At 37.7% G+C, this 22,646-nt stretch overlaps 2 protein-coding genes across 3 annotated transcripts in view; one reads left to right on the forward strand and one right to left on the reverse strand.

Moving 5' to 3' along the window:
• Positions 1–155: 155 nt before the first annotated feature.
• On the reverse strand, positions 156–22,250 carry hsf1 (heat shock transcription factor 1). 2 transcript variants are annotated; one of them, XM_079590451.1, is made up of 14 exons: positions 21,669–22,216; positions 19,490–19,598; positions 16,931–17,067; positions 15,200–15,324; positions 10,052–10,127; positions 8,557–8,618; positions 7,717–7,804; positions 7,489–7,622; positions 6,351–6,584; positions 4,701–4,778; positions 3,988–4,093; positions 3,714–3,764; positions 3,328–3,394; positions 156–2,214 (listed from the first exon to the last, which is right to left on the reverse strand). In XM_079590451.1, exons 1-14 carry the CDS (start codon positions 21,792–21,794, stop codon positions 2,018–2,020), a joined length of 1,590 nt encoding a protein of 529 aa, XP_079446577.1. In that variant the 5' UTR covers positions 21,795–22,216; the 3' UTR covers positions 156–2,017. The 2 variants fall into 2 exon arrangements, with proteins under 2 accessions (XP_079446577.1, XP_079446578.1); XM_079590452.1 differs by lacking the exon at positions 4,701–4,778 and having other exon boundaries at positions 21,669–22,250.
• Positions 22,097–22,646, forward strand: part of bop1 (BOP1 ribosomal biogenesis factor) — an 82,121-nt gene continuing 81,571 nt past the window's right edge. The window contains exon 1 of the mRNA XM_079590450.1: positions 22,097–22,552. Coding sequence (XP_079446576.1) covers positions 22,457–22,552 — 96 coding nt within the window. The 5' untranslated portion in view covers positions 22,097–22,456. The remainder of the gene's footprint in view (positions 22,553–22,646) is intronic.

Genomic DNA, 22,646 nt, shown 5'->3' on the forward strand with positions numbered 1-22,646 from the left:
CATCCAGCCTTTATTATGTATGTATATCTATGGGTCTACCAACCAAACCAGGTTATCCAAGGTGGTCTAAGATCAGCTAATGACCATGAAAAACCAGTTCCAATCAATAGCTGGTTTTAACAGGATCTAGCAATTCAAGGCAAATAAAACCCAATCTACTTTCAAAAACATTTTATTTGAAACATACCAATACACAAAGTGTTGTTCACATGCGTAATAAAATAATTTATGCCTAGTATCAATGTCTCTCTGGCTATAACAGTCATCCAATGACTAAAATGTGACTGAAAATGATGAGTATCACCAACAATTGTCATTCCTCTCCCAGTTCCTCTACTGCGTCGACCATCCAAAAACAAACAATTATGAACGATAGAAGTCTATAGGTCATAGCATGAGTACAAATCACACCAAAAAATACCATTTCAATTCTGTATTTTGGTTTCAAATTTACATAGGTGAATCTCACAAAATGGTCTGGGTAACTTTTTAACCAAAATCACAAGAAAAAAATATATGTTATAGTTTCATTTATATTTTGCATAAATCAAATTAAGCCTGTTTTTTCTTAGGACCATTAACGGTTTAAATGGAAAAGTACACTTAAAAGTGCAATTCATATGTCAGTGTTTGTCATTTATAACTTAATTTAAAAAGATTTGCATGAAATGGAATTGTAAGTGATTTGTTACTTTTCGGAATTAATGAGAAAACGAGCGTGTCATAAAAAATAACGTCATAATGCAAAAACTTTTTCCTATATTTTTTTTTTTAGGTGGAATAAGCCCAGCCAAGATCTTCACAAGATTCTCCTATAATATTCTCTACTTCCTTTAGCAAAGCAAACAAAAACAAACAAAAAAAGAGATTAAAAGAAAGCAGTGTGTGTCGAAGCTGGTTAAGAGTTGAATTATTGCACAAATTCTTTAAATCAGATCATCAGATACAGACCCAGGTAATATGCATTGTACACTGGGCGCATAGACATGTTATCAATGCAAAAAAATGAACTTTCATTATATAATACACCCATCGTGTAATTCAGTCTTGTTTACCGTGTTTGAAGTGTGTTTGTTTCGTCAGAACAAACGCATCAATGCAGAATCCAAACTATTTATATATTCAAACATACGTCCTATATACAGCATCATTGGCTGTCTAATTAGAACTGTCAACAGCAAAAGATGATCTCATTAAAATCTCTTCCGACACTAAATATGCATCTTTAACCGGTATCGTCATAATACATACCCATCATCACTAACCAGGATCACACTGTATGATGAGTAACAGCTATGGCTTTGAAAGCTGGACAAATGTACGTCACTGTGGATGCTTGTTGCATGTTTGTCTGATTAGATCGACCTCATTTTCTGGCTACAGAAGGTAGGCGACTAGTGTGACATTTCTTAATATTAATGTACCTTTTTTATTTTAACCTCAACACCCACGAGAGTCAAAACGCAAATAAAATCTTTAAAATTTGGCGTACTCGGCGGGATGAGAACCAGACATCGAATACAACAATCTGGGGTCACTGCAACATAATTAGATCAAATAATGAAAAGCAGGAAACTGCATTTACAACAAGTTTTTGGATGTTTTGCAGTGGTGATGGACTGCAAGAGAGTCGCTTAGTAAAGATCTCTGCGTATTGTTGCAAATCCAATCCAATCTGGACAAATAGAAGGAGGAAATGTGTTCGATACATTATATTTAGCACTACACATTTAGTTTGAGGTTCTCTTGCTGCTGGAATAACAAGGAAACTACTGAGCCGACAAATAAAAGCTTATTTAGATATTGACGTTGACTCCATGACAGAGGGAATACTGAATTTTCTCTATTACTTTTAGAGACTTTTTTTCCCCCAGGCTAAAAGTGAAGGGAAATACCAGAGTAATATTCAGATGGCTAGCCCTGACGTGTTAAATAAAAGACCAAAAAAAGAATAATGTAGAGAATCAAATTTAAAAAACCCACACAGACATAAATCCCTTTATAAAAGCATCTCTCTCTATGATAGTTTGGGGTCTTCGGGTACGGGGGACTGGAAGTCGAGAAGGGAGATGGTGGGGTCTTCGGATGGCTCGGAGCAGAAGTACGAGTCGTCCTCCAGCTCCAGAAGGATGGGCAGGTCGGTGTCGCAGGTCTCAGTCGTGACCGGGTCGGGAAGAATCACGGGCTGAGCGGTGTACTGGACCAGTTGCTTGCCTGAAAGGACATTTATTTTTGCAATTTCAGTTGATCATGCTAGTGGCACCAAAACCCTTTTCACCACAAAACATCTGTCTTTGTGTTTAAAGGAGTCATGACATGGAAAATTGGTGTCCTTAAAGGTTGGACATTTCCTAATTTTATTAATTAAAGCATTAAGATCAATTTCCAAAAGATGATTTTTTTATTCCTCTTTTTAGTCAACTTTAGCATGGGTGTGTTCACTTATGCTATTAGCTAATGCCATTGCAGAGGAAACCGTATCAACGCCCACTCACTATTACACATGAGTAAGAGTTTTGAAAACATTATCTGTATAAAACTGTAATTTACAGACAAAGCATTATGATCATTTACTTATGATTTGTGATGAGGCTGCTGTCAGAACCAGTACAGCTTCATCTCGGTCAACAAAAGTTGCTTTGCAACAAAAGTCTCATTTACAAAACAAATTCAGTCAAATGCTCTGAACAAACATATAATCCTCCGACACAATACAGGACACCATTAATATAAGCCATCCACTTGATCCTTCTGAAGTCTGTACAGAGACGCAAACGAGCAGTTTAAACTAGACAAATGTTCTTCAACTCTTCCATTTGTCCTGTTATTGACAAACTCCAGTGTGACTCTTGGTGAACTTGCTGACCGGTAACTTGTTGGACTCGCTGGCTAATGTTAGTTTAGCCTATTCAGCCTCCCAGGTATATGTTCTTTATGCTATTGTGTCGCTGAATAACTGTTAATGTGTTACGCTAGCATACCGGACACCTATTCAGCTGTTGTTCTGTGTGCTGTTGTGGAGTTGAATAACTTGCCTTTCCAGATTAAATGTCTGTTCTTTGTCTTGGATTTTGTGAAATACATTTCTAAATAAATGCGACTTATAGTCCAGTTTATATGTGTTTTTTTTCCTCTTCATTATGCATTTTTTGACTGATACTTCGGAGCTACTTATAGTCCGGAAAAATCAATTATTTGTTTAGAATGAAGATGACACTTTACACTATGATGTTTTAATGGTACAAAGACCTCTTATATGTCAAAAGATCAAGACAAATTGGATATCTCATGTCAGGACCCCTTCAAAATGCAATACATCCAGAATACCTGAATTTTCAGAGTCTGCACTAGATTCGGGTTCTTTCACTGGTTCAGGTGACAGAAGATCCTGGATCTGTAAAGAGACCACAGATGGTAAATTTAGAGAAAAGTCTTTCTAGGGACCTGAGATGAACATGTGCATATGCTATATTCTCAATGTGCAATGTATGTCTTTTCTAAAGTGAAAGTAAACTGCACGACAGGCATGAATCTGCAGTTACACATCTGTACTTCTGGCTATCTGACATACATCTGTTGTTAGAAACCACAGCAAATATTTTCTGTTAAACAGATCAGACGGGTTCGTTCAAAGTCTTTACATTCTGTTCATTCTGTGAGCTCCTTACGACAAAAAAAGAAAGAAAGACAAAAAAATAAAAAATAAAACGTACACAAGCCAGGCTGTCCAGATCCACATCAGAAGAAGATGATGATGTGAAAATCTGTGAAACACAACAAACTGCTTAAGAACAACATCAAGAATAATTGCTATTATATATATATATATATATATATATATATATATATATAGAGAGAGAGAGAGAGAGAGAGAGAGAGAGAGAGTATGAATATATATATATATATACACACTATATATACACACACAAATCTAACTGAGCCCACACTTTTTGATAATTCTTAAAATTATATGCAAACAATATTTACGTCAAAGAGAGGCGAGGTGTCAAAGTTGATTGACTGAGCATTGAGGATCTGCTGAAGGTTCTCTAACCCATAGTCAATGGTCTCGAGATGATCACTCAGTTCTGTCCTGAAAGAAAGAGGAAACAGAGATTTCTCAAATGCTGCACACAAACCACTCGCCAAAACCCAAACACATCTCATTTAATGATTAATTTTAAAAAAGCAGCCGATAAAAATCAGCAATTTAATTTCAGCAATAACAGGAAGCATTTGAACACACTCCTATGAGAACAGGAGACAGGCCGGTCCCCAGAAAGATCAAAACTGTGGTGGTGGTGGTGATGATGATGATGTTGTCATAGAGAGAGGCGGGGCTGCTGACCTCATCACATTAGTGTCCAATCAGAGGTAGGAAGGGAACAGGGGTCAAAGGGTGATTGGGTAGTTTCAATGGGAGCACAAAACATGCGTCTGTTCAAATGCCATGACACACTTTCATGCTGTTAGGCTTCTCAAATTAAGCCCTATTCGCGCTCTCTACGACCTCCAACACACCTGAGCCCACCAACCGACCAATCAGCATTCAGCGTTTCTCAGGTATAATGGGGCAGAAATTAGCAAATGTTTATGGCAACCAGAGCTCTGATAGTACAAGCTAAAGTGCGGTTAGCATCTATCTGATCAAGCACAGCGTCAGACGTTCTGGGGACGGCTCGGCCGACTGTAATGCTGACCCGGGAGGAGGCCTGAGGTGGAGAGCTGAGGTGGAGAAGCTGGAGAAAAGGCGAGAGATCTCAGACATCTGAGGATAACTGAAAAGACAGAAGCACAACATGGTACTGGAGACAGCAAGGGGCGCTACACACATCAACGGGCCTCTGCCACAGTCAAACACACGGCCGCTTTAGGTGGAGTGGGAACTGGAGCCAATGTAGGCGGAGATGAATTACACATCCTTCTACATTGGGTTTTTATGAGTCCAGGTGTTTCGAAGCCACCAGACACTGCCGAATGGTTATACAGGTTGGCTAAGGTTGTAAAACTGCATTATTAAAAATATTTCCTCAATGAATGTTCTTGGACAAAGCTCAAACTCTTTTGAAAAAAAAGAATATCTTTTAATAAGCTCTAGTCTTAGATCTTCAAGCCAATCTGTGTGAAGGTGAACCACCAGAACCAATATAGTTGCCAAACCCAGTTAAGCACATATTAGTCCTAATTTTCAGATAATGACTTAAATTTGACTGATTGCATTAGATTTGTTCAGCGACTTAAAGCAAATCAAACTCGGTTCATGTGGAGCCGTATGGAACTTTTAGGTTTAGTCTTCAAGAGAACCCAAAAGCATAATTTTGCCATTTCGTTCATGCTAGATAGAGCGGTCACGTTATGAGTTTCATTCATCTGCAAAAAAAAAAATCAAAAATCAATAACGTATACATTAGCCTCCACTTTAATTACTTATAAAATAAATAAGGGCCCTCTAATTATGTGTCATACGATGAATTGTCATTTGGAAATGTGCTGGCTCACATGAATATCTGGAAAAGTATTAGTATTAGTCACTTATGCCAGTCTGCCAGACTAAACCCAGCAGCCAAACACCACAAATAAGTCCGGCTGAACAGTTAGTTAAGAGCAATGCTTCTGCAGGACTCTTTAAAAAAGCAGCCGCTCATTAGTTTAACTTTTCTGATTTTCCCCATTTAAAAAAAATATATACATTTTTGACAGGGAAAATTTTTATCTAGAAGTGAAAATCCTGTCATTAAATACTCACCCATGTCATTGAAAACTGCCTTTTTTTTAAAGCAAGGCAGAAAGTATGGGACACTCTCTTCCATTCAATGAAAGTGGATGGTGATCATAGTTTAAGCCCCAAAAACACCATAAAGTGTCAATGTAGGCCATTCAATTTATTTCAAGTCTTTTGGAGCAATACGCTCATTTTGTGTGACCTTACCTTCGGTTTTAAATCTCATTTACATGATCAAGTTTATGATACATGTGAGAATGTTTTGTTTGCATACAGTCAGAAAAAAGCAGTCACTGCAGAAGAACAAAGAAAAGAAGAAACTGCCAACAAACTTTTGACTCTCACATGTATTATGAAAGTGCTATAAAAACAGGCCACCATCCACTTCGACTTTATTGAAGACAGCAACTTCTTTGTGCTCCACAGACGCAACATGAAGGTGAGCGAATGATGACAGAACTTCCACTTTTGAGTGATCAATCCCAGCGTGAAGCCGTTATAGGATCACGCTAAGTAAGCGGGCTATGAGAATAAACTGGTGCTCAGCAAAGGAAGTCTATCAACTCAAACTGAGCAGAGTAGTAGTTTGTTTCTTCTAAGCGGATGTAAACATGTTGATCAAGCTCACTTGTCGAAGCAGGCCACGCTCAAACACTTCTGCTCGTTGGGAGGCGGGGTCGGGGCGCTGATGGGCTCGTTCTCCTGAAGGATGGAGTTGATGAAGGTTGTGGGGGAAAGGGGCGTGTCCACAGGTACACCCAATCCCGCCCCCACTTCCACTTCAACAGGACACACCTCCTCCACCTCAGGACTGTGGGCGGGGCTAGACGGCTCCTCCTTGATATGCACCAATGGGCTTGTTCTGTGATGAAAAAGAGAGGAGACTTGTTATAATAAAAGCAATGAGACTTTCAAAACATTAGTGCATTTCCATAAATTAACTTTCTATTCAATGAATCTATGCAACCATACTCTGATGAGGTTAGGCAATCGTAACAGATAACATACATATTTAAGACTTAGATATAGAGTCAAAAAGGGTCATTTTAATTGTAGTTTGCATAAAGAAAAGGTGTATTTCAGGACCATTCGAGGGTAACTGTCGACAAAATTTAACCTAGGCTCTTTTTGTTAATCTACCCGAGTCAAACTTTCGTGTAAAAGCATAATTAGAATGGAAACGCCACTTTTAAGATTGGCCGTGTTTTTGTTTTAGCTCAAAATGCCTTTTGATTGGGAGTGCATGGGGCACTTCTATGATAGCACTAAAATCGCTATATTTAAAACTCTAAGGCGGCTCGACACAACATGAAACTGAGCTTGAAGTATCACCAGGGGCTCTACACATGAACTCGAGCATTGACTACATTGTTTGTGTACACAAAGTTTACTAAAAAGAAAGGTTTTGTACTAACTTTATCAGTTAGTGTTTCCGGTAGCTGGAATTTTGTCAGTCAAAAGTAGTCGATCTCCGAATGCAACGTAACATGAGGAGAGCAAAGATGGAAAGCGCCTAAAGTTTGTGCAATGCTTCTCATTGGAATTTCAAGTTCATGACATTTCCTCATATGGAGTCAGTTCATTCGGACTGACAAAATTCCAACCATAATTTCCATTACTTACAACTGTGATTTGCATTACATAATATAAAAAATAAAAAGTGTGATACAATCGTTTTTGAAAACATAATAAAATGTTTAAAATACATGTCTTGTCCAGTTTTGCGAGATTAACTCATTGCCCCAATAAGAGAATCTCAAACTTGCCTATCTTCAATCCACTCCTCCGTGGCCACAGGGTTGGACTGCGCCAGTTCAGTGATGTCAGAGATGATTGGCCCCGTCTTCACAGGCGATTCTGAGGTGTAAACACCCGTTCCTGTGAAAGCTGTGCTGGAGGGCTGCAGACAAGAAAACATGCATTGAACTAAACAACATCTGGTCATCATTGGTAAATTCAGCTCCCGGTTCGAGACAGAAGCTTGCAGCACTCACAGAGATGGCAGGAGACGACTCGAGCGAGTATTGCCGAGAGTATTTGGGCATAGAGTGTGTGGAGCTGCCATCGTTCAACATCAGGGGCCTGTGACCAAACAGAACGAAGGAGAGAAAGAGAGAAAAAAAATAAAGGGGCAAGAGACAAGCGGTGAATACCTTAAAATTTTTAAATTTCACATACTGCGATACTACAGGTAAAGAGGACCTATTATGCCCTTTTTGAAAGTCTTGATTTTGTTTTTGGTCTCTATTAGAATAGGTTTCCATGCTTAAATGTTTAAAAAACACATATTCTCCATTGTTGCAGCTCCTCTCTTCCCAGTCTGTCAGTAACGCTCTGTTTAGTTCCTGTCTCTATGAAGCCCCTCCTTCTGAAAAGCTCAATGTGCTCTGATTGGTCGGCTGGACCAGTGCGTTGTGATTGGTCCACCACTTCGAGCGTACTTTGGAAATGTTACGCCGCTTATCATAACCTTAAGTTTCAAGTTACTAACTAACTCGACAAGGCCTCGTCCACTTTACAGCATATGCCTTGGATGGGAATTATTTAAATGAGGAATTCTGAGACGTGTTCGTTCCCAGAAGAAAACTCAAGACTTCAATGGAGGCGTTTCAGGGAGTTCAGAAACAGTGTCACACTGATATAAATAATAATTACCTTTGAAGTGACTTTTTGCTGTGGAACATTGCAGACCTTTTTCAAGCTCAAACTGCAACATTACACACTAAAAGAGGTTGAAAGTGTAAAAAAAGCATAATAGGTCCTCTTTAAATAGGAAGACAGTGACAGATATAAATGTGGATCAGTCTGAGTGTTTTAATCTGAGGTGGACTTGCATCTTTCGTTTCACTCCCAGGACTCTGTTGGACCGCGCAAGTGTGATCAGGAACTGAATGAGCTGTAGAAACAAAGAAAGAATTACAGCTTAACTGACATTAAATATTTCCATATTGTAAATAAAAGACTATGACACAGTGTCCTAACCAGACGCGATGCGATAAGATCCAGCGACAGATAATTTGTCTGTCCACACTAGACGCGACTGCGAGATGCGTCAAAATCGATCAAAACCCACAGCCAATCAGAACAGAGTGTGGGTGGAGTCTCGCGGCGAGTGCAGGGCACCAGAGAGTAATCTCGGCGGCACTCGCAAAAAAATGGATAAGTAGCTACATAATCAAATTCACAAATATTACACCATTTAAACATTATTAACAATACATAGGCTACTGAGTTACTAAAACAATCGGTAACACTTTACTTGAAGGGGTGTGCATATTAACACTTAATGACAACAAACACACAGTATTAACACTTAATGACAAATTCAACTTGTACCACAGTACTTGAGGTCAAGAAAATATTCATGACCGTTATAATGGCCTCATGACAGCCAATGTCAAAACCAACCACATGACAGTTTAATGTAATGTTAACCCATAAAGCTAAGTGTTTTTTAAGTTTGATAATTAATTTGCTATGTCATGTTTATGACAATTTATGTTGTCTTGGTATTGTCAAGTTGTTATGACACTGACAGGTTATGATGTATTGGTTGATGTCAACTTCAAGTTGTCATAACAAAGACATCTCAAACAATGTCATATTAGCATTAAAATGTCATAATTGAGAGAATGACACTTAATGACAGTTGTCATAAACATGCATAAAACCTCCTTTATATTCATGACATGTGTCGGGTCATGATTATGAAGGTGTCATGTCAGTCTTATGCACACACCTTCAAGTAAAGTGTTACCCAACAATCTTGGTCAAATAATACACTTGCTTGTTCACAGTTTGAACGTTCTTGTGTCCGTTTGTTTAATTTCAAGATCTGAGGCGAATAATCCATTGTTGCTTTTACAGCCACAAAGCTGGAGCACTAAATAATATTCAGTCACATGACACGCTTTTAACATAAAATAAAGCACAGAAACAGTGCCTGAGATTATCATCGCCACACTTTGTGTTTGTTGTTCCAGCGCGACGTCGCAGAAAAATAGAAACGCGTGCCGTGGCTGGTTAGGACAAAAACTCTGATTAACATGGAAAAGTATTAAAAGTATTAACTCTGATTAACATGAAAACTACACGCGCGTCGCGTGACTACAAATACACTACCAAACTAATTTAAAAGTGTTTGCAAAATGACCATTTCACTAAATTTGTCATATTATGGAGGTAAAATGGGATGCTTATGTAATTTCATGTTTAAAAGCTAAAGGTTGCCCGTGAGGCTGGAATGAACTGCAAAAGCAGAAGGTTTAAATACTGAGGAACAAAGGTATGCGTCACTCTGAAAGCAGGGAAAGGTTCATCTGAGTTCACCTTATTGACGACTTTCTGCTGTTGAGAGTGTTTCTGTCTCAGAGTGGCAACTTCCCTCCAGAGCGCCTCATTCTCACTGCGGGACAGAGACAGACAAGACTTCATCAAGTTTTACAGTTCAAATGTGAAATTTTCATTCATGTTCTGATGTTTCCTTCCCCACGAACGAGAGCACGGATCTTTGTAAATGTCACTGACTGGTGTTTTTTTAGGGTGATTGAGTAAGGCCTGCTTCTCTTAAACTCGGCTCCCCTGACACTGATAAAATGCCATTTTAAGTGCGCTCACGAGTCCAATATGGCCACAGACACACGGCCTGAACACACACCAGCACAGAGGAACAAGAGCACAGGCTGATACTGTACATCACACTGCTGTAAATGGAAATTTAACACAACAAAGCCAGAGAACTCCCATAAATAAAGGGGACATTTGAAATCATGAACAATATTTTTATTTAAAGACACAAAAGCTAAAAATAAAAACGATCCCATGTACGATCTTTCCATCAACATAGCTGTGTTGATCTGCGTAGGAAGATCAGGAAATTATAATGAATAATTATTAATTAATTAATAGGGATTAGGAAGCGCAAAATATAGGAAACTTTACCCGTATATATGTTTGTTTGATGCTTTATAATTTAGCATAATACCAGATAACACAGCTATATTCATGGCAAAAAAAAGAAAAGTGAAAAATACAAAATGTAAATCAATAACTAAACTATATTTAAAAAACAAATTAAAAAAACTACATTTATTAAAGTCTTAAAGCTTCATTTATTCACTTCATTGACCTAAACAAAATTAAATCAAAATATATCCATATATACATAGATATATAAAGAAATGATTGTACAAATTATAAATTACAAATTATAAAGTGCAAATAGAAATATACACATGAGAAAAGCTAAATATAAATATTTATACATATGATTTTACATCTCATGATATAATAAATCTATAAAATTACATTAAACTAATTGAACAATGCTTAGATTTCATCCAGTAAACTACATTTAAGAAATATAAAAGTATATATATATATATATATATATATATATATATATATATATATATATTATGTAAATGGTACAAGCAGTGTAACGTTGTAAATAAAATGTTTTATAAGAAAATACTATTTCAGTCTTTCTACTTTAAAATTTCACATTTAATTCAATGTGTTGCTTGCGGTTTTTAAAATTAGTGAAATTTGGGAGCAATTTTGGAGTGAAAATGGTTTCAACGTAAATCCAACTTTTTCAGTGTAAACTATCAGGAAAATGAGGCACAGATGATGTGACTCTCGGACATCAGAGGACGTGGACTCCCTGCGGACGGGTCTCTTATATGGAGATTATGAGAGGACTCAGCTGCGTCTGTAAAACAGTCCCTCCTCCGATCATGTGTCCTGCCCCCCCGCTCACCCCTCAGCAGATGGGACGGGGGTTTACAGGGGCAGGTGTGGATTCCTGTAAGCAGGAGGATTTAGACCCCTCTCCCTTTACTCAGATAAACACTAACTGGAGGCAATTTCCTTCTAAACCTCCTGCATGCCAAAACTGACTTTCAAAAAAAAAAAAAAAAAAATCATACAAGAATGCAAATAAAAAATATTTTTTTAAAGTTAGCCGTGAGTATTTGTACATTTCAAAATTCTGAAATAATTAAATTTTGCAATAAACGCATTATAAACACAACATTTCATTTTTTGATGAAATTTCACACTGAACTTCAATAATAACTTGATTTATGAATAGAGCTGCACGATAAATCATTAAAAGATTGCAATCTTGATTCAAACATCCACGTGATCTTATTCCTAAATGACAGTGTCTATTATTAAACCATTGACAAAATCACACCAGAAAATTCAGATCTGCGTTTGCGCTGCTGCTGATCCAGAGAGAGCAGTTATTATATATAGATATGAAACAGCTTCACATTATTTCTGTTTTACAAATATTCAGATTGTCACATAAGTACTGTGATAAAAGTTTAGTTTGGATATAAACACTGATGTCTACGGTAGTGATAAAACACCTTTTGAAAGAAACTTGACGCTTCAAATGAAGATTGTATCGGTTACATCATTACACCAGTAGGAGGCGACAAGTCATTCAATCATTTGTTCAACTTATTTGTTTAAAAATGCTGATTCATCAAGTAATGAAACAAGTGAAGTCTTTATAAGCGAGTCATTGAATCACTCGTTCAATTTCTTTAAAAAAAAAAGTAATTCATTCAAATTGATTAAATATTTCAAAATAGACTGCACCAATTTAAATTTTTCCAGAACCTCTAATACATTTTATGTTATTTTGTTTATTCAGAATCGTGAGCAAACAAAAAGAGAAAATATTTTAAAAAATCATGATTCTCAATCATGCAGCTCTATTTATGAATAAAACTAGCCTTTAGTTTACACAAATACAATACAAAAAATATTATTTTAAATAAATATAATAAATACATTTAAATATTTTTAACATCACATTCCTTTAATTTGTTAACATCAGCAGCCGTACAATCAATTAACAATTTTTTAAAAAACATACTCAATAAGGTCCTGGAACATGAGATAGACTGACGTTAATTTTTTTAAGATGATTTGTCAGATTTCAGAAATTTGTAACCAATTCGGAGGACTCGTTATTGCAGCGGTGACGCTTTCATGCTGACATCATCAGTAATATTCAGCCTGCGTGTACCAGCTGACCACACAAACACGTGACCAAACCCCTAGAGACCCGTCCAGCTGTGAGAGAGAAAGAGAAGAGCTCAGAGCAGCTGCCGAGCCACGTCACACTGGCCGTTTTAGAGACATGACTAACAGGGTTGAAGAAGGTGAGGCATTAATGAGCGCCACAAACCCGCCAGAGATTAACCCTCATTCACGTCCTAAGCGTTACACTTTGTTTGAACAGCTATTGATGTCAACCAGGCGTAACACTGGATGAGCACGAACCGCTTGGCTGTCAACTAGCCAACTGCTACATCACTCAAACACCAACTTCATTAAAGGGAGAGCTCACCCAAAAATGTAAATGCTGTCATCATTTACTCACCATCAAGTTGTTCCAAACCTGTATGAGTTTCTTTCTTTTGCTGAACACAAAAGATCATATTGTGAAGAATATGGGTAAGCAAACAGTTTATGGACCCCATTGATGGAAAAAAAATACTATGGAAGTCAATGGCTACTATCAACTGTGTGGTTTCTGACATTTCTCACATCCTCTTTTGTGTTCATCAGAAGAAAAATGATTACTATTTTTATCTTTGGGTGAACTATCCCTTTAAAGTCAGTTTAGATAGTAAACTAAACCAGAAGAGAAAGAGGAAGTGGAGATCGTATGTTTTGGGCAAACCTACTCTACCTGTTAAAAGTTTGGAATAATTTAGATTTTTTTAAGGTTTAAAAAAAAAAAAAAAAAAATCTCTTTAGCTCATCAAGGCTTCATTTATTTATGAGAAATACAATAAAAACAGGAATATCGTTTTCTATTTTAATTTTGTAAACTGTAATTTATTACTGTGATCATCATTACTCCGGTCTTCAGTAGCCACGTTTCCATTACCCTTCAAATGGGCTTTATACACAGCTGCACTACTTCCTGAACTTTAGCCAGCTCCTTTGTTTCCTGTCTGCCATTATTGGACAAACTGATTAATCCAGGTGTGCCTGACCAACAACAATAATCAGACACACCTGGATTAATCAGTTTGTCCAATAATGGCAGACAGGAAACAAAGGAGCTGGCTAAAGTTCAGGAAGTAGTGCAGCAGTGCATAAAGCCCATTGCGAATTGAAAACACGTTTAATGAAAACGCATACCGGTAATTTACGCAAAAACTCACATTTATCACAAAAAAAGTTATGATGCTCGCATGAGGTGGTTTTTCAGGCAATTCGGAAAATAAATATTATTTCGCAAACCTGCAATGGAAACAGTTTTTGCACATTTACAGGTCACCTGTGTGTTTGTACAGAAGACGAGACCGAGTTCTTTCTTAAACTCATAAAAGACAAAAGAATTACAGGAATACTGGATTCTAAACCTCAATGTAATGCCACAATCAAGACCTCGAAGCATGAGGGAGAAACACCCAGAAACTGCTCATATGCGTCGCTCACAAGTACAAGGGTCTTTCCTTGCCATTCATGCTTGGATAACACGCCTACGTCTCCTTCCATTAATCATAATGGCTAGTGTGGCGACTGCAATATATATAAACCTACCAACATTCGTTTAGTCGCATAACATCGGTTAATGGAAACGTCATAATTTTTGTCATCATAATTGGCAAAGTTTTGCGCAAATTTGTAATGGAAACGCGCCTAGTGTCACATGACCCTTCAGAAATAATTCTAATATGCCGATTCAAAAATATTTTACATTAGCTATGTTTCCATCCACACGTTTTTATCCGAATTAAGTGATATCGAATGAAAAATGCCTTATGGAGACAGTAAAATTCGATTGAATTTCATGAATATCGACTCAAATGAAATGCGTTTGGTCTCATTGGATTTTATCTTGATCGATATACGGCTTATGCAATAAACGCTGATGGAAATGTTATTTGCCAAATAAAGAATGAATTGCATTTTGTCTAGCAAAACTTTGTTCGTAAATGTTGGCTTGAATGTTGTGCGATTCAGTGCGAAAATGAATGGAAACACCTTAAAATGTCTCAAATCAATTCGATATACCAATTCGATCGCAAAAAAACATGTGGCGTCATTACGCACAGGTTTTTATTTGCTTTAAAGCCGCACACTTTCACCAGCTTTTTTCGCATGAGTTTTTTTTACAGAATTTCCGATTATTCGATTGACAAGTGGATGGAAACTTAGCTATTGATGAATAGAAAGTTTAAAAGAACAGCATTTATTTGAAATAGAATCTTTTGTAACATTATAAATGTCTTTACTGTCACTTTTGAGCAATTGAATGTGTCCTTGCTGAATACATTAATCATTTTTTGAATAAATTGTAATAATATTTCACAAAATTACGGTTTTTACAGTATTTTTGCTCAGATAAATGCAGTCTTGGTGAGCAGAATAGACTCTTTCAAAAACATAAACCGTAATTATTCCAAACTTTTGAGCGGTGTGTGTGTGCTCGTGACTTACTGTTTGAGGGTGCTGATTTTGGAGTCCATCGACTCCTGCTTGCCCTTCATGAGCTGGACATCTGTGATCATTTTAGACACGTCGTCAGAGTTGTACTTGATGTCCTCGTGTTTAATATTCGACACCTGCAGATGGACACAGTGAAAACGTCAAAGATGGAGATGTGCACTGCATGTGATTGGAGGGGTGAGAGGAGTCTGTCATGACCCGTTTCTGAACCCTCACGTAGTGGAAAGCATGTGCTAACGGTTTGATTTCCGCCCTGAGCTGGACATTTGGACAGAGCGGGAGAGGAAAGACTATAAATCGGGAGGGTTGGAAAGTGGCGGCGATCGAGCATCAGCGACGCCAGATTAAGTGCCGCAGAACCTCGGGCCTCTAATCCACACGTCTCCAGCTGGCTTCCTCTCAGACCTGCTGATTATCACAATCTGTCACCGGGCCAACGGGAAACCCGGCAGAGCACATGGAAACCATCGCGAGCAAAAACACTTTCACTTGATTTGGTTACCCATCACCAGAACATTGGAAAAATCCAAACCGCAGATTTCCAGACAGAATTGGAGTGTTTTTTTAATGGTTTGGTAATTCCTGCTTGCCATTTCCTCAAAAATTAGCACAAAAAAATAAAGAAATCTGCAGATTACAAGTTACAAAACAAGATTTCAAGAAAGAAAAATTAATTTAGCACATCTAAACTCGATGTAATGACTTATTCTATATACATTCCTTCCTTCAGTACTGGTATATATATGGTATATATATATATACACTATCTTTAGTAAATAGGCCATATAGTTAGTACAGGCTAAACAGTGACTATTTAAACTATAGCTTCTTATTAACATTTTATTTTATTTTTATTTAAATGGCAAGGACCCCGAAAAAACAATGACAGCTACATAGTTTCATGTGCAAAGACATTCATACTGTGATGATGATACAAAGTTGTTATGCTATATTATAAATTATGTGATATTATACAGACAACTATATGCAGATTTGTTTTATTTCTAGCAAACTAGGGTTGTCAACGAATACAATTAACTGATTTATGATTAATCCAATTATTTCTGACCAGTATTTAGAAAGAATAATAAGAATAGGATCAAATTCAGTTAATATGAAAAAAAATTATTGTATAAACTAGGTTAAAAAATAACATGTTAAATTTGACGTGTTAAAAAAAAAATAATTGTGGAAAAAAAATAATGTTTTACCCTAGTTTGATAAACCTTTATTAAAAACCAGAAAATGGCAAACATATCAGTCAAATCAATCAAGTGTACATGACAGAAAAAAAATAATAAATAAAACAGCAGAAGAAAGCCTTCTCTACCAGCTGCACATCTACATTACAAACTACACGTGATGTTGGAAAAGCCTCTGCTCAGTAAGAAAAGTTCATTTGTAATCCAACTTTATTAAGGTTTTCCCAGTGGGAGAATATAATTCTGGTAAATATTCATATATAAGTGAAACACGAGCAGCAGGGAATCCCCCAAAAACCCAGACCAATTAATACCGCATTACTGGTCTGACATCAGAACTGTGTCCTAAATGAACTTCAGCCTGGCTGTAAGCTGCTTTGGATCAAACAACCCCTCCGAAATACCAACTAATTATAAAAACCTGGAGACCATTCGAAAGTCAAGGTCACGGAGACGCATATCTCACAAACATGCTGCTCAAATATTCTCATATCGAAGAGGTTCAGAAGTTTCTGCTTACCGTTGTTACCTTCCTCTTGATGTTCTCCAGCAGATTCTCCTGTCCGCGGACGAAATACGGATGCTGGAATTCTGTGTCGTCTTTCTCCGGTTTGACCAGCCCTCCCTGCTCGATGTGGACAACTTTCCGAAAACCATCTACAAGACATTAACGTGTGTTATAAGCACAAATTATGTCATGTTGAAAGGGACCTATAAGGCAAAATGCACTTTTATATGTTTTTTTGTACATGTGTGTCTGCACTGTGTGTACACACAATCACCCTATTGTGGTAAAAAACCATCCACTACGTTTATTATTTTCCACATAAATCTGAAATAGTGTCTCAAAATGAGCCGTTCAGAAATATGCTCCAATGTGACATCACATATGCTTAGGCCCCGCCCACGGAATCTGCCCTATTAGCTTAGCTCCTCCCCCTCAGTGAGCTGTGCACAGTCCGCCATGTTCATCTCATTTAACAGCAGCATTCAAGTAAGAAATGTATTCTTATTATTAAAGCTACTAAAGTTATTCAGTCAAGAGCAGTGAGTGATTTTCAGTTTTTTTTTGGTCGTTTGGTTCATATTAACAGCATATACTATTATGCTCCTGTCACTTTAATACACAGATCTAATATACACACACAATATACGGACATAACCGACTGTGTTTATGTGAACTTTGCTTATTTTTGACAAACTTGTGTATTTGACAGTTTAAAGGGGTCATGACATGAGAAACCAAATTTGCCTTGATCTTTTGGTATATAAGAGGTCTTTGTACCATTAAAACGTCCTGCAAGTTTCATAGCTTAAGACGTCCTCCCCATTATAAACGAATCATTTATTTAATCAAGCTCTAAATACAGCTCGTTCTGGATCCATGGTAAGAAGTGACGTCACGGTAGGAAGTGACGTACCAGCGTTTGCATATGACCGCCTCCAGAACAAGACAACTACGCTTTAAGCGCAAGACAACTACGCTCATTTCGTATCATTGTCGCGCCCGCGCGCTGCGCGCCTCACAAGTGTTCAGTCGACGGACAGCGAGTGGGTCTGTGTACAGGGAAATTACGATGCCACGCAGATGTGCTGTTCCTGGCTGTGGACAAACAACATCTTTGAATACGCTGCGAAAGATCCAGTCGTCAGGGAAAAATGGATGCACTTTATTTTTTGCGAACGTCTCAGTCACGGCAGTGTTAAAGCGTTTGTTCTATACATTTGAAGGATGACTGTTTTGAGAACAAATCCCAAAATTATGCTGGCTTTGCCAGAAAACTGTTGCTCAAAGATAAGTCCGTGCCGACTATTCTGGGCTCAACAACGTTGACGCAAACTGTAAGTAATGTATTTAAAACTTTAAACTACTTTTTAAATACGCCGAATCCGCAAATGTTCTGGCTGGGGGCGTTAATAATCGATGCATAGGCACTGACGTTAGCCAATCATAACAGTGGGCGTTAACACTGAACTCTTAAAGGGGAAGCACCCCCAAAACAGACTGTTTGAATCAGAGGATGAGAAACAGGGTGGGAAAAGGTCATAAATCACTACATTTTAAAAGTTTTTTGTAAACAAAACTATAGTAATACTATAATTGCACCTAAGGGAACATAATAATAAAATAAAAAAAACCATGTCATGACCCCTTTAAGTGCATTAAGACATAAAGGAGAGCTTAGTTTAATAGTCACGCAACACGCCGTCTGACAGGCAGCTTTCTGTGCGCGCTTCGGGTGTGTGCGCTCAGAAAACCATATATCAGAAGTTTAAACTGATATGGCTTTAAAACGCATGCAAATAATAAACTTTCATGATGACAAAGAACTGCAATGTCACACGATTGAGAGGATAACCAATGTTTTGTTAGTTTTTGTCAGAGTATCCGGAGGCACGAGTTGTACAGGCTCCGCCCCTTCTGGAAAGTGGGAAGAAGCAGCTCATTTGCATTTAAAGATACATGCATGAAAACAGCATGTTTTCCCTTCAATTAAAAAACGGGGACTTAGAACATTTTATAATGATCTGTGGGGTATTTTGAGCTGAAACTTCTCAGACACATTTTGGGGACACCTGATACTTAGATCATGTCTTGTAAAAAGGGGCATAATAGGTCCTATTTAAATGTTTTCTGCATACAAATTAATGAGACATCTAGAAAACATAACAGTTCAAATGTGAACTGAATTATTAACAATAATACAATGACTCTAAACAGCTAAATGTGGACAAATAGGCATTAACATAATAAAACTTTGAAACAATGAGTATTGTGAAAATTACTATACAAATAAATTGACTTGACAGAATATATTGACTTTGAACATAACAAATCAAAATCTTTCATGTTGACAGCACGCAAAAGTTTAGAGTGTTTATATCAACCTAAACATTTATTCTAAACATTCAGGATGTAAAACTAATTATTATGCATAACACATCATACACATTGTCTAAGGTGGAGAGCATAATGACATCATCTGGGTTGGTCGATTAGGTCTAATATGTACCGGTAGTCAAAACGTACAAATTATTAAATAGACTGATTCTGTTGTCTGGCTGCTCGTATACTTACACATATTGAGCTGGCGAACAAAACTGGCCATGTTGTTGTGCTTAAAGTATTTCGGCAAAACCTCTTTGGAAAACCTTCCTTGGTCGAACACATGAAAGCTGGTGCCGTTCTGAAAAAAACATCAGAAATTATTAAAACAGTGGCTCCAGGTTTCACAGACAAGGCTTAAAGGGATAGTTCACCCAAAAATGTAAATTCTGCCATTACTCACTCACCCTCATGTTGTTCCAAACCAGTAAGACTTTCATCTTCAGAACACAAATGAAGATCTTTTCAATGAAATCTGAGAGCTTTCTGTCCCTCCATTGACAGCTACGCAACTACCACTTGGATGCTTTAAAAAGTTCATAAAGAGATCTTAAAATGAATCCATATGAATGAAGCGGATTAGTCCGAATTTTCTGTAGAGACTCGATCGCTTTATATGATGAACAGATTGAATTTAGGCTTCTATTCACTTATAAACATTCATCAACTCACACATAAGTTACTATAAACAGAAGCTCAAGCATGTTCACTTGACGTGTGAGAACCAATTAAGTTCAGTCTTGTGTTATGCAGCACGTTTGAGCTTCTGCAAGAACCAATGAGGTTCATTCTCGTGTTACGCAGCACGTTTGAGCTTCTGCAAGAACCAATGAGGTTCATTCTCGTGTTACGCAGCACGTTTGAGCTTCTGCAAGAACCAATGAGGTTCATTCTCGTGTTACGCGACACGTTTGAGTTTCTGCAAGAGCCAATGAGGTTCATTCTCGTGTTACGTAGCACACTTGAGCTTCAGCAAGAGCCAATGAGGTTCATTCTCGTGTTACGTAGCACACTTGAGCTTCAGCAAGAACCAATGAGGTTCATTCTCGTGTTACGCGACACGTTTGAGTTTCTGCAAGAGCCAATGAGGTTCATTCTCGTGTTACGTAGCACACTTGAGCTTCAGCAAGAGCCAATGAGGTTCATTCTCGTGTTACGCGACACGTTTGAGTTTCTGCAAGAGCCAATGAGGTTCATTCTCGTGTTACGCGACACGTTTGAGTTTCTGCAAGAACCAATGAGGTTCATTCTTGTATTACGCGACACGTTTGAGTTTCTGCAAGAACCAATGGGGTTCATTCTCGTGTTACGCGACACGTTTGAGCTTCAGCAAGAACCAATGGGGTTCATTCTCGTGTTACGCGACATGTTTGAGCTTCAGCAAGAACCAATGAGGTTCATTCTCGTGTCACGCAGCACGCTTGAGCTTCAGCAAGAAAATTTGGACTAAACCGCTCGATTCATATGGATTAGTCTTAAGTTTTATGAATTCATATGGATCTCTTTATGAACTTTTTAAAGCATCAAAGTGGTAGTTGCGTAGCTGTCCATGGAGAGACAGAAATATCTCATCAGATTTAATCAAAAAGATCTTCATTTGAGTTCCGAAGATGAACAAAAGTCGTATGGGTTAAAACTTAAGAATGATATGAGGGTGAGTAATTAATGGCAGAATATCCATTTTGGGTGAACTATCCCTTTAAGCCAACTCCCAGACTACTGCATGTTTGAGCTCTTTTAACTGAAAAGCAACTTGCACTGACAAATCTTTAAAATATGTCACAGAGCCGTTGTTTTGTCTCAAGATGCACACCAGTAATATTATTTACGTTTATAAAAGCTACTTAAATCTTCTAAACAAACTAAGGCCTAATCCTCCTGGCTTACTCTAGTCTAAGCCATGTCTGTGAAACCGGGCCTAAGAATTTAGTAAACAAACACATCAATGACAGATCTACACAAGATTCAAAACGGTGACCTAAAGATCTGTAGTCTGTCCTGACAGTCAGCCTAAAAAAACAAAAGCAGCACCAGGCAAATCCATTAATACTAGTCCAGATTTAGACAGAATACACTTTTTTTTGTACATTTTAAGAGTCTAAATGGGCTCATGACGATTGAATCCAAACTAAAAGACGGATCTGTAAACTGTCTCAGACCCCTTTAAGCCAAGTATCATCAGGGCCACTTATAAATAGAAGGCAAAACTAACGTTACAGTAAATTCAGGATCCAGCGCCTCCATATCAGAGGTTATTTTAAGACGTAGGCTACTTGTTTAGGCCTAAACTTGCTCATTTCAAAAGAATCTAACTATAATGCAGAGCTGTAAACCTTCCCCAAACCACCTGAAACCCAAAACCAGAACTCACGGGACTCCAGCAGATTAACGGGTCTGTGTCCGGATCCTCCACTAGCGTCCAGAGTTTGGTCAGAAACGCAGGTACGTTGTTACCCGAGACTATCACCCCTCCGGGGCCCACACTGTGATACTCCATCAGAGACAGTTTAGTGATGATTTCTGACGACGATTAAACCTCTATACTGAGTCACTGATGAAGAAGAGCAGAGTCACAAACTAAAAGTACTGCTGAACGAACACTGACTGCGCTATTTAAACACACGAATTTGATTATCTCTCCCACTCAGAGTGTCCGGATCCCGTTTAAAGAGTGATATTTAAGATAATTTAATCTGAATAGGTGTGTATGGTGGTTCAGAAGAAGTGGAAATTTCCATTAAATCCACATCGCGACGAAACTGCGTAGAAAACAAGGAGCGCTGAGAAGCGTCGCGCTATGATGACGCAATTGCGACGCATGTTTAAAATATCACACTAATTTAGAAAATAAATACACACTGAACGCATAAAGAAAAACAAATATACTTCTCTTTCTATTTGTTTTAATGCGCTTAAAATAATTAATTTGACAAATTAAAGGTTTTAAATGTGCACGTGTTCAATGATGAACTTTAACCTTTTGCCTCAGACACGGTTATAATTAAACGCAATTAAATCGAAAGAATTTTATTTTTATAAACCGATCAGTTGGAAGGAAAATCAAAACTAATGATATTTTAAAATGTTTTATATAAAAGGAATGAGAAATTAACCGAACGCGTCATGGTTTGACCTTTGACGTCACTGATTCAAACCCACATGGTCGCCAGTTTCAGCATGCGCCCAACTCACAGCGGCACCATGACTAAATTAAAGAATAAAAAGAGAAATATAGAGGAGAATGAAGACGACCAGGTATGATTTTATGCTATATTGATATAGTGTTGTTTTAAGACAGTCAGACAGTAGTTATATACAACGCGTTATATGATACCACGCGTGTTTATGT

This window comes from Phoxinus phoxinus (assembly GCF_949152265.1).
Source record: "Phoxinus phoxinus genome assembly, chromosome: 19".
NCBI lineage: Eukaryota > Metazoa > Chordata > Actinopteri > Cypriniformes > Leuciscidae > Phoxinus > Phoxinus phoxinus.